The sequence below is a fragment of the Lampris incognitus genome, chromosome 16 (assembly GCF_029633865.1).
Source record: "Lampris incognitus isolate fLamInc1 chromosome 16, fLamInc1.hap2, whole genome shotgun sequence".
In the NCBI taxonomy this organism is placed as follows: domain Eukaryota; kingdom Metazoa; phylum Chordata; class Actinopteri; order Lampriformes; family Lampridae; genus Lampris; species Lampris incognitus.
In genome coordinates, this window is record NC_079226.1 from 22,230,194 (window position 1) to 22,243,039 (window position 12,846).

At 41.2% G+C, this 12,846-nt stretch overlaps 1 protein-coding gene across 1 annotated transcript in view; it reads right to left on the reverse strand.

The window, feature by feature from the left end:
- ltk (leukocyte receptor tyrosine kinase) overlaps positions 1-12,846 on the reverse strand; it is a 97,219-nt gene that overhangs the window by 24,091 nt on the left and 60,282 nt on the right. The window contains exons 14-17 of the mRNA XM_056295386.1: positions 10,678-10,779; positions 4,382-4,556; positions 3,405-3,555; positions 2,947-3,075 (exon numbers count right to left, since the gene is read on the reverse strand). Coding sequence (XP_056151361.1) covers positions 2,947-3,075; positions 3,405-3,555; positions 4,382-4,556; positions 10,678-10,779 — 557 coding nt within the window. The remainder of the gene's footprint in view (positions 1-2,946; positions 3,076-3,404; positions 3,556-4,381; positions 4,557-10,677; positions 10,780-12,846) is intronic.

A 12,846-nucleotide genomic window follows, 5' to 3' on the forward strand; every position in this document is an offset into this window, starting at 1 on the left:
ACCCTATATGCATTTACTGATGTGCGCACACTGTGTTGTATATTCACATGCACAGACAAAAACGTGTGAGAGTTTCTGTGAGGGATGGTCTAAGGACAAATTATTTTCATTCCTAATATGTTGGCGAGTGTTCTAATAATATCCCCCAAATTCTCAAGTTCCATTGTACTTCTGGATTCATATCTGAATCCGTTCTTTTATCTCAATTCTGTGATTCTGTGTGTTCCGTATTGCAGAAATCATAGGGCTCTAAGGTAGTATACTGTTAATATAGAAATAAAATATAAATGAAATATAATGTGTCATGTTACTGTTTGGCTACTATGAGGACTAATTCACTGGACAACAATTTTCTTCAAATGTTTTGCTTCCTGAAAAAAAATTAGAGATTATGATAGACAATGTCAAGCTGAACACAAAAATAATTTCAGATTTGCTGTATCACATAGCATTTTGGAGAAACATTAAAATAACTTTTGTTGAATTTAACACTTTAATCGCATAATAATTCTGACACATTGTGTTAGTTCAACTGGGCTTAAAATGTTTTGCAGCTGATTTTCGTTTGTACTCAGCATCTGGTGCCTCTCGTGTCAGTGTCCAACAATAGTCGACCAGCACTGATGAATTCCATTTGCCCTGATACCGGTTTTCCATGGTCGCAATGTCCTGGTGAAACCTTTCACCATGTTTGTCACTGACTGCACCAAGATCAGCAGGGGAGAAGTCCAAGTGTGAATGCAAAAAATGAATTTTCAATGACATGTTGCACTTCATGGTTTTGAATGCTTTAACCATGTTGTCAAGCAGCTCAGTGTAGTTTGGTGCTCTGTAGTTGCCAAGAAAATTCTCAACAACATCCTTAAATGCCTTCCATGTTACTTTCTCTGGCCCCACTAGCAACTCTTCTAACTCCCTGTCATTGATGACCTGTCTGATTTTTGGGCCAACAAAAATGCCTTCCTTAATCTTGGCATCAGTTATTCCTGGAAACATCTGTCTCAAATAGCAAAATCCATCACCTTCTTTGTTCATTGTTTTCACAAAAATTTTCATCAACCCGAGTTTTATATGAAGAGGAGGTAGAAATAGCTTTGTTGGGTCGACAAGTGGTTTATGTGCCACACTTTTCTGCCCTGGAATGAAATACTAATGGAGCGGCCAGTTCTTTTTAATGTAATGTGACCCTTTAGCACGGCCATCCCATTCACAAAAGAAACAACAGTACTTTGTATATCCAAGCTGCATTCCTAGAAGCAGTGCCAATACTTTTAGATCACCACAGATGTTCCAGTCATAATTGTTGTACTGTATGTGTTTCAACAACAGTTCCATGTTATTGTAGGTTTCTTTTATGTGTACTGCATAGCCAATTGATACTGAAGGGTGGACATTGCCATTGTGTAACAGGACAGCTTTCAGGCTAACTTTTGACGAAATCTATAAAAAAAAGCCATTGTTGTGGGTCATGCACACAACCCAAAGCCATGAACAATCCATCAACACCAGTGCAGAAATGGAGGTTGTCAACCTGCATAAAGAAGTTTGTCAAATGTTCTTGATGGTTCTGAAAGGTAGACATTTTTGTACCTGGTGACAACAAACCCCATCCTTGCAATCTTGAACGAAGTAGTTCTAGGTTAGCTTTTGACAAATCTAAGTCCCTGACAAGGTCACTTAATTCTGGCTGTGTCATCAGATGAGGATAACTCCTCCCAAGATGGACAATGGATGTCAACATCTGGATCAGTGTTGTTTTCCACATCTGGTTCACACATCTGGCATCTTCATCTGCCTCATCTAGGCTCCATGTCTCTGATGGCTTCGGTACTGGCAAACTGTCATTATGTGGCACTGGTCTCATGGTTGAAGGTAGATTTTTTTTTATATATATATACTCTATTGAATACCCTAATATCGGAGTATTCAATAGATTTCTTATTTTTAGTAGAGAAGCCAGATACATTGGTCAGACAGAAATAACAGTCTGTCATGTGATCCTTCTGTTCTCGCCATATCATTGGGACTGCAAATGGCACTGACTTCCAAGTACCTCTGAGCCAAGCTCTCAGGTTGACTGCACATGTTGCACAACAAATGTGAGGAGCCCAGGGTTTCTTTTGGTCACCAATTTGACATCCGACGTACAGCTCATAGGCTTTCTTAATAAGTGCAGTCATGGTGCATCTTTGAGCCTTAAGCGTATACTCACCACAGATGTAACAGAATGTATCGCAGCTGTTGCAACATTGACGAGACATTTCTGCTCTATTAAATCTTCCTGAAGACAATAAATCCTATTGTTAAGTATACTCACTATGCTATTGCCTGAAGAACATGTGCATCAACATGCGTTCAAACAGCATCTGTAAGTGTGAGCAGCTTTTATAGCCTGTCTGCCAGCCTCTAACCTGACTAAGCATGCCCAGGCATGCCCAAGACAACATTTGCATAGCACCTACACTGAGTGCATGCCCAGGCATGCTTGGACTGACCAAAACAGCTTGGTATGTGGGCAATATACTAATAGACTTAAAATATGATGGGAAATCACAAAAATAGCTTATGTCTACAAAACGGTATGTGATAGGAACATTTTAAGGTGATTTTCGTGATCAGCAGCACAAAATTCATAAAATACACCCAAAAGGGTTCAGGAAGCAAACTCTTCATTGTCCAGTGTTATTCTTTTCATAATAATCACGTGATTCCCCTCTGACCTCTCGTGTATAATCCATCTGTTTACACCCATGCATTAGACTCGCAGACCGTGGTTAAATGCCCGTAGAATTTGATACTTATCACTACGTTCACATAGTCAGCTCGAGCCACGGCTGCCAGCATATCTGTATCATGTGGACCCTAAGAAACGTGAAATTTTTTTGAACTAGCTTTATGTGGGGCACTGGAAGTGTGAAAGAAGCTCTTGCATATTCCATTTGTCACCTTAAAGATGTAGGTGGCTCCCCCACCCCCGCCTCCTCCACCGGCCCATTCTGCAGAGCCCTCCCCTCCGCGGTCGTCTTCGATCACTGACGACTCTCCCAGGCAGATCTTTTGTGTGAGGGGGTTTCTCTACATAGCAGTAAAGAGAAATGACAGCAAGAGAGAGAGACACAGAGATACAAAGAGAGAGAGAGAGAGCGAGAGAGGGAGAAGCAAGTCTTAGTGGGAAACAGGAACAGCCTTCAAAACATCTGGTATATGTACGTGTAAAAGAAATGAGGAAACATCTACGTCTTCACATCCCCACATCTCTCCTCATTGTTCTGGGCAGATATCCATCCACTGATATCCCTCAATGACATCGTAGGCATGACAAACTCTCTCAATACTTCCAACTTTCCCTCCCACCTCACACCAGGCCGTCCCGTCTCCTTTTCAGCCCTCCTCACCCAACTCACCCCTGGACATGCGTCTTCTCCCTGATGGCCCACCAGTATGTAAAGGAGATCTCCCTTCTCCAGAGGAAAGATTGCAGAGATAAAGACGCCATGTGAGCGCTTGTTATGGTTTTTAGCTCCTTTCCCTCCTGCAGCCCCATAGGCAGAGATCCTGTGGGAGAAACACAGGTCAGTTTCTGTCAGCCTGAGCCATCTGAGCTGCAGCATCATCTCACAAGGGGATTAAGTATGGTGCCCAAAGGAAACAGCGCACTGGTTCATTCTTTTCTGCACAGCTTATTATATTGTATCGTATATTGTATATCTTGACTGTAATACAGTTAGCCAGAAAGCAAGAGATTTCTGTCAAAGCACCCCCCCCAGCCCAATAGATGGCTCATCAGTCACATACTATTATATATATAGATTTGTTCTTACAAACCCTATTTTCATTATATGAGGAGACCTGCTCTGTGATAATGAACCAGTGACAGTTGAATACCATTAGCAATAATTTTTATGGTTTATTTAGTCTCCTACTTTACCAACTCACGAGCCCTGCCTGATAATGAGATCCCACGACTGACTCTTGCAACACGATGAAACAATTCAACACCTTGAAGACAATCAGTTTTACTAAGAATGGATAAGATAATTTAGTTCTCAGGCATCAGGTCACACTTCTCTGTTCTTACTTGTTGTTACTCTTCTCACTGCTCTCTGGATCGCACATACTGCTTCCTCAATTACTGCGTTCCTTGGACTTGTGAGATACATACATATATCAGTGGTAAATAATAAAATAAATAAGTAAAAAAGACTAAATCAGTGGAACTTTTTTTATCTTTCACAGTAGACTGAGGCCTGCAGCCACCTACATATAGTATGGGATTTCTACAGTCAGCAACAGCAAAAACATCCCTTGGTAGTGTGTTTCAAAATGTCTGCTCTTTGAAACAAGATCAGAGTGACTAATAGTTAAATCAATCTGCACTTACATGTATCTGTTGGTAGCGGGGACTCTCCACATTTGGACTCCCTTAAGGGGGCCGTCCTTCCACACGGTGACACTGACATTGGTGTTCCGGTAGGCGCTGTCACACTGGGCTTGGGTTGGGCCCCGAGGGCCGCTGGCACCGCATGATGTAAACCACCACGTCATCAAAGAAACTTCTGAAAAGGCAGAGAAGAAGAAAACAAGGGCAATGGGTTGGAGGCGGGAGGTGAGGGGTGGGAGTGGCATGGCAGGAGGTGGAATTGGGAGTGTATTACCATGTAAAACAAATTAAGGGCTTCACAGTTTTCATAATTATCTCTCTCTACATATATTGTATGTTGTAGGGATTAGGGATGCACCGAAATGAAAATTCTTGGCCGAAACCGAAAACCAAAAATGAGGAAACCAAGGCCGAAAACCGAAAACCGAAACACCGAAAGAAATGATTATGTCAATTATTAGAACCATTGCATTCATGGCTATGACTGTGTACTAACCTCACTAAAATCAAGGCATTGCAATTCAAAGAATAAATCAATTACAAAAGTATGAAAATATTTATTTAGCACTGACATTACAACAACGCACAATATAAATTAAAATTCAAAACAAAATGTTTAACTTGACCCCACTCATGTATACATTAAATAATAATGTACAGGCCTATAACTGACTGGCCTGCTGAAAGATTATAAAATTAAATATGTTCTCTCATAAAAACACAAAGTGCATTTAAGTCAAGTGCCTTTTAAATTTTTCTCTGTAGGACTACTACAACAAAGTGCATTCAGAACAAGTGCAACTGCTGAAAGATATAACAATATTTTCTCTGTAGACCTACAACATAACAGTGTATCAAAACAAAGACTGCCATAGCCTGTAGGCATTTAACAACAACAAATGCACCAAGAATTGTGGCTGTGCAAAGAGGAAAACAAATATGTTAACATGCTTCTCTGCTTTATCACAGTTAAGTCTGTTCCTCTTCTCATCGAGAACATGAGCTGCAGCACTGAACAGTCTCTCGCTGTCAGTGCTTGTGCACGGAGCAGACAAGTACTTGCGTGCCATCTTTGCCAGGTCAGGAAAGCGGCCATGGTTATTTCTCCAGTAGGCAAGAGGGTTATCACTTCTGGAGATGGGGACTTCAGACAGATAACCATCCAACTGTTGAGCGGTTGAGCTTGTTGTCTGCCTGATATTTGAGAAAGATAAAGGGCCAGTGCATAAACATTTTTATCAAATAAAATAAAAACTGTCTAACAGAAAAATAAAATCATCTGATAGTCACGTATAGTAAGTCAGAACAGAATAGCCTACCTATTATTTGGGGCACTCTCTTGCAGGATCTCATTGAACATATCAGACAAGGAAGGTGCATGCTCCTCATCTGGTGCAGAGAGACGAGTCCTTTTTTCTGCGCTCTGCTCTCCTGCTGCGCTCTGCTCTCCTCCCGCGCTGTGTGCTGGTCCGTCTCCAAGCGGGTTGTCTGCATCCATCGCGGCCTGGATCATTTCACGTGCGCGCTGCTTTAATCCCACATCCAAGTAATGATCCTTATAACGCGGATCAAGTACAGTCGCGATGAAGTGCAGAGGATCCGAATAGATCTTAGTGAAACGTGTGTTGACAGACTCTAAGAGTGTGCTTTTCATTGTTTTCACTCCGTGGTCCATCTCAACCTCTTTGCTTAGAAGACGCTTTAGTGCCGCAATTAACGGAATAACGTCTGCTACAGATACATCAGCGGAGCTGATCTCTTTAGTTAACTGCTCAAAGGGGGCAAGAAGAGAGAGAATGTTCTCTATTAAGACCCACTGGTGTGAAGTGAATGTCGTGGGGAGCTTGTGATCTGCGCTGTATGCAGCCAAGACTCACTTTTGCGCAAAGAGGCTTTCCAGCATGTAAAAAGTGCTGTTCCAGCGTGTACTCACGTCTTGTTGAAACTGTTTTATTGGTGTTCCAAACTGATCTTGCATAGACTGTAAGCGGGAATAGGCCAGCTGAGAATGTTTAAAGTGGCCAACAATTCTTCTGCCTATAGCCAATACGTCTTTTACGCTGCACTGAGACAACACTCCCTTCTTCACAGCCAGATGTATTGTGTGGGCCATGCACCGTATTGTCTTCTATCGCTTTTGCCATATTTCTTGCATTGTCACTGACTATGGCATGCACTTTAGATCAGTCGATATGCCAGGTGTCGAACATATTGGCGACTGCAGCAGAAATGGCTGCTGCTGTATATGACCCTCTAAACTCTTGTGAATGGAGCAGAATCTTTTGCAGCTTGAAATCTGTATCGATCCACTGTGCGGTTAGACTGAGCATACTGGTGAGGCTGACGTCTGAGCTCCATATGTCGGTCGTGAAACTGATAGCTGTAATATCTGATGCTATAAGCTCATGGACATGAGTTGCAACAACATTAAACAGCTCAGGTAAACACAAGTCTGAGAAATGCTGTCTGCTTGGCATGGCATAACGGGGCTCAATGTGATCAATCAGCCTACGAAATCCCACATCTTCTATGACAGAGAATGGCTGATCATCTAAGGCAATAAACTCCATAATTTTTTGTGTTATGCCCTTTGCCTTAGCACCATCACTGGAAAACTTTCTTGCCTTTTCAAATAAGTCCGCTACAGACGGAGTGGGCGTGCTCGGATTGACTTTTCTTTTCTGCGCCGCATTCTTCTCATATTCAGAATGGCAATCGGGATGTTTGGATTTCAGGTGATAAATTAAACCCGACGTGGAGAAACTCTTTGCAGACACACCCCCTCTTGAAATTTCAGCATTGCATGTTTTGCAAATCACTATCCGTGGGTCTTTCTCCGAGATATTGAAATACGTCCACACCGCAGACATGTTGGCTCTTATCCAGATAACCGTGCGCTGGCTGCGATTTTGCTTGTGTCATCACAATTCTGTTTCGGCCTTGTTGTTTCGGTGATTTAGGTCTTTCGGCCGAAAACCGAAAATGCACTTTTGGGCCATTTTCGGCCGAAATTTTTCGGTGGCAGAATTTTCGGTGCATCCCTAGTAGGGATGTCAGCCACAATACTCAAGAGTCTCCAGTGTGTCTCTGAAACACTGCTGATTTGTGTCTTGCAATATCAATGGCGGACAGTCCACAAGTGTGAAAACTTACTTTCCTAGTTTGCTGATAATGCAAATAACAACATCAATCCTTCATACAACTGTATAGTGTATTATTGTTATTTGCAATTTATCATACAGCTGTATGTAGAGTTGACATTTTCTCACACAATACAGCCTCTTGGCAAACCAGGGAGTAAGTCTTCCCATTCACGGACTGTCCAGACACTTTTCTGCACAATTTTGGTGGCATTTCAGAGACAGGAGAATGCTCAGTTCTATGGTGGTAATGACGTGTTATCCCTACAACACACACACATACACACACACGCGCGCGTGCGCGTGCACGCACATACACACATTAATAATAATAATGGACGGATGTATTGCATTTATATAACACTTTTCTAGCTGCAAAAGCCACTCAAAAATAATAATAATAACTTTTATTTATATAGCACTTTTCTAAAACAAGGTTACAAAGTGCTTTACAAAGAAATAAAACCAGACAAGGCAAAAATAAGAATAAGACCAAATAATAATAATAATAATTACATTTATATAGCGCTTTTCTAGACACCCACCATGCTTCACATTGAAGGGGGTACCTCACTTCAACCCCCACCAACGTGTAGCACCCACCTGGGTGATGCATGGCAGCCATTTTGCGCCAGAATGCTCACCTCACATCAGCTTGAGGTGGAGAGGGAGGAATCATTGAGCCAATTACATGGGGGGATGATTAGGTGGCCAGATGGAGAGAGCCAGGTTGGGAATTTTGCCAGGACACTGGGGAACCCCTTACTCTTTGCAATAAGTGCTATGGGATCTTTAATGACCACAGTGAGTCAGGACCTTGGTTTAATGTCTCATCCGAAGGACGGCATCTCCTAGAGCACAATGTCCCCATCACTGTACTGGGGCATTGGGATTTTTTTTTTTAATTTTGTTGAATAAGTAAGAGTAAAAATAAAAACCGTACAAATAAGTAAAAGCTTTTATAAAAAGAAAAGTTTCAAGACTAGATTTAAAAGAAGCTAGAGACTTGGTTTGTCTTATTTCAGTAGGAAGAGAGTTTCATAGTGTGGGGGCTCTAACAGCAAAAGCCCGATCACCCTTTGTAACAAACCGAGACCTAGGAATAGTCAGCAGGACTCGATCTGCAGATCTTAATGGTCAAGAGGGTATATGATTTTCTGCCAAACAACAAATACAGTGACCCCTCCGTTCAGAAAGGCAGAGTGCCAGGGGTGCCCAGCTGCATTTCACGCATTGGCGTCATCTTAAAGATCATTGAGGATATGAAGCAGAATCACAGAGACCTGGTTGTTCTGTGGCTTGACCTGACCAATGCTTATGGCACAGTACCACACAAGCTGGTTGTTGTAGAATAATGACGTTCAGAGTCTTCTAAAGATGACACGGACAACTGATATGATTTGAAAGCTTTAGTCAGCACATTTCCATTTCTTGATCGCCCTAGCCTGCTGCATATCCCTCCCAGCTCGGTCCCTCTGTCTAGTCAATTGGTACAAGTCCTTTTCTCCTTCCTTAAGTGTCCAACCTCTCGAACAACTCACCATACACCGTTTCCTTCACCTTTGTCATATTCTTTGTATATCTTATAATTCCATTATAATTCTGCTATACTCTTTCAATGTTGTATTCTGTAAATTGTGTACACAAAACATCCATTACATGTCTGTCTGTCTCGGAAGAGAGATCCCTCCTCTGTTGCTCTCCCTAAGGTTTCTTCCTAGTTTTTCTCCCTGTTAAAAGGTTGGTTTTTTTTAACCGATGCGAGGGTCTAAGGACAGGATGTTGTATTGCTGTTAATCCCACTGAGGCAAATTTGTAATTTGTGATAATGGGCTAAAAAAAAAAAGGCTTGATTTGACTTGACTTAAATCCTAGCATCATTAAAGCAAGGAGTAATTACACTTAATCCAAAATCCAATAAAGGGAATTGATATTTCAATAACTGGAGACAAATGACTTTATTAAATAATGATGCCAAAGAAATTCCACTAATCTTTGCAAAAAGACTGAAAAAAGGGCTACAAAAGATAATTGATTAATCTGGATTCATGCAGGAGAGAAATATCAGCAATAATGTAAGATTAGTGCTAGATTTCATTGATTATAGTTACCTCATCACTGATGATAATTTTAGTTTATTTATTGATTTCTACAAGGCTTTCGATACAGTCAAATGTCTTTATTTTTGAAGTTATTTGCTTTTGGCATTTTTTTTCTAAAAGCAATGCAGACATCATATACTGGATGTAACAGTTTAGTGAAGCCAACTCATGGAACCTCAAGATTTAACATCGGCCGAGGTATTAGACAAGGATACCTGATTTCACCCTTTTTGTCACAAAAAGGTGAAGCAGTTCATTTGGACACACTGTTTAGTGGGAGAAACGTTTCATCACTCATCCAAGTGACTTCTTCAGTCTCAAGTGACTGCAGGTAACCCCCAACCTTATAAACAGGGCAGCTGCATAATGACAGAAAAATCAATGATTGGTTTCATATGCAAATTGGCATGTCATTAACTAGAGTTTCAATGGCTATGTGTACTATTCAAAGAGAATTGGGGAATAGTTGCAATCACAGCATTGCAAGATGGTGACAGATGTACTCTTAGCCCCCCCCCCATGGTTCAGGAAGGGGGGTGCCCATTTGGTAACCGTGGGAAGCCGCGATGATCTGAGCCACAAGGCTCTGTCCTGGGAGGAGAGCCAAAAGGTAGAGTCCACTCGAAGGAGCAATTATGTGCCAGCCATCTCACAGAAGGCACAGGGGACAACTCTGTTAGGTGAGGTGGCTACAATGACCCCATCATTTTTGAGATATGAGAGAAAGATAATGTTGAACGTAGTGATTTTTTTTCTGTAAAGACAGAGAAATGGTCTTTTGCAGGAGCCAAAGTTCAGATCTATGAACCGAGGAGCAAATGAGTGTTGTTCTTTGACAAAATGCCGCTTTATGTTGTACTTTAAAGAGCTGTGACGCCTATCTTGGGAGGCAGCTAGTATCTAAGCGTGCATAACATTAATACATTAAACACCACCTGGTATAAAAATGCTGAGTAGAGAACGCATTGAAAGTATCTTTAAAGTTACATGGGATGTAGAGGATGCTTTGAAAAATTTAAATATATCCAACGTTACAGTTTAAGATGCACTTTACCTGAGGCAGAAGGCTCTGGAAGTGGGCTGAAGAGATCATCCAGTTCCTCCATGGAGCCCATATCGTGGAAAAATCTGTGACTGAGGAGCAGGGAGTTGACGTCTGAGAACAAGTGACAGAAAAAGAGCAAGGAGAAATATTACAAAGAATTGAACAAGACTCATTTTCATCAGAACAAAGACTCTCTTATGTTTTCCTTAAAGAATATGTGAGTAGGGGTGCACAATAATATTGGCACGTCATCAATATCAGCAGATAAAGCCTTTAAAATGAAATATTGGCTTCGGTCCAAAATGCCGATATGACAGGCCAATGAGATGATGCTTTAATTATGCCCACACGACGTGAATCTTTAACCATGCACAGACGTGGCACGTCATGTAGGTGGGGCGCATAGGCACTGATTTATGTTTTTGCCCATGGGTGCCCAAGTGAATACCACCAAGGTGAAGATTGTTGAAAAATCACTTTTATAGCACTTGCTTTAGTAATTACCCTGATGTAGGCTTACTAGGCTACTGTCATCCGTCAGACGTAGACACAAACCTCAACAAAATGCAACACTGCTCTGCTACAAATTATAACAGGCTACACCATATCAGCACAGTCTTGTTAATTTATTTTTTGATTGGCCTGCCCTGTGGGTGCTCAACCTTTTCGGTGGGTGCTCAAACATCGGCGCACCCACAGAATCAGCACCTATAGAGGGGTGGAGTGTTTTTTTTTTTAACTGCTACACCAACTGCAACTGCATAGCTAGCCATGTTTTTTGAGGAGTTTTCTGAGGGGATTTCAAGTAGGCTACTTTGGAAAATGGTTAAGTGGCAAATGCTTTACTGGTACTGAATTAGTCAACAAATTCATTTTAACTACAAGATCATGAACACACATCGATTTGACCAATTTATGTTAATGTGCAATCAAAAATTAAAAGAACCCCGCAAGGTTGCATTGCTGTGTCGCATTATTTTAATCATTTTTAAACAGATTGCACGCATGTTTTACACAGTCCTATGTAGTTTTTACCTGTTGAAAGGCCTCATAGCCTCACGTAGAGAAAAAAATAAAATAAACCAGCCAGAGACCAGCAACGCGGGCACTCCCATGAGTGCGCGCAGCTTCCGCAGTCAGTGTAGCAGCTTAAGTTCAGCCCACTACAGGAAAAGACTAATGTTCTCTGCAATTAGGTGGAAAAAAATATGTGCATACATCGGTATTGGCATTGGCGATTGGCCAAAATTAGTTGGAAAATATTGGCATATCAGATATCGGCAAAAATCCAATATCGTGCATCCCTACTTATGAGATAAAGAACACAGAGACCTGGTCACAGAGCACATTTACAGGGACCTGAAGTAAATTTGGGCCACAAACATTGCTGATAAAAGGTAATGAAATTTTTTTAAAAAGGCAGTGGGATAAAAAATAAAGTACTAAGGAAGAATGATGGATATAGACTGATTTATGAGAAAGAGGGTACTGTTAATGTGCTGATTAGAGATAAGCTTAAGCAATATTTTAGGTTATACTTTTTGAAATTAAACACAAAAACAGCTTTGCAATCCTGAAATGACCCTGATATTGGCTAGCTCTTCATGTTCCAAATCATGACGAACTGGTGTCCGACCATGGAAATAGGCCCATGGAATGTCATCAATGCAAAATCTCATCAGAGCCTTTGCCATATCTTACCACAGCTGTCCCACAGCCTAACAAAAATGTAAAGCTAGTTATCAATATCCATCTACTAACAGCCTTCATCAATGTGTGGAGTGTGCATTTTAACTTCTGGAGTGATTCTGGATTGCTGGCTCATCTAGAATAGAGTACGTATCATCTTTCTTGCTTAACAAGAGGCTATTAGTCTTATTCCAGCTGCTTGAGTATTAGTCCTTTTCTCTATAGATCTGCTGCTGGTTCCTAGTGGGATCTTATTCTAGCTGTAGCTGTCTTATTTTAGCTGTAGCTGTTTTTCACCTAGTTTGTCCTTAAATATTTCTTGTTGCCTAGCTGTTTTGACTTAGTTATCCCTTTAGCTTATAAATATATTCCTTGGTAACTTGCTGTTTGCAGCTTTAATAGTCTTGTGTGAGGTCTGATAGCGTTTTACATAAGTGACCAGTTTCTGGGCAATAGGCCTGCTTTCATCTTAGCTCTTTGGCCAATCGG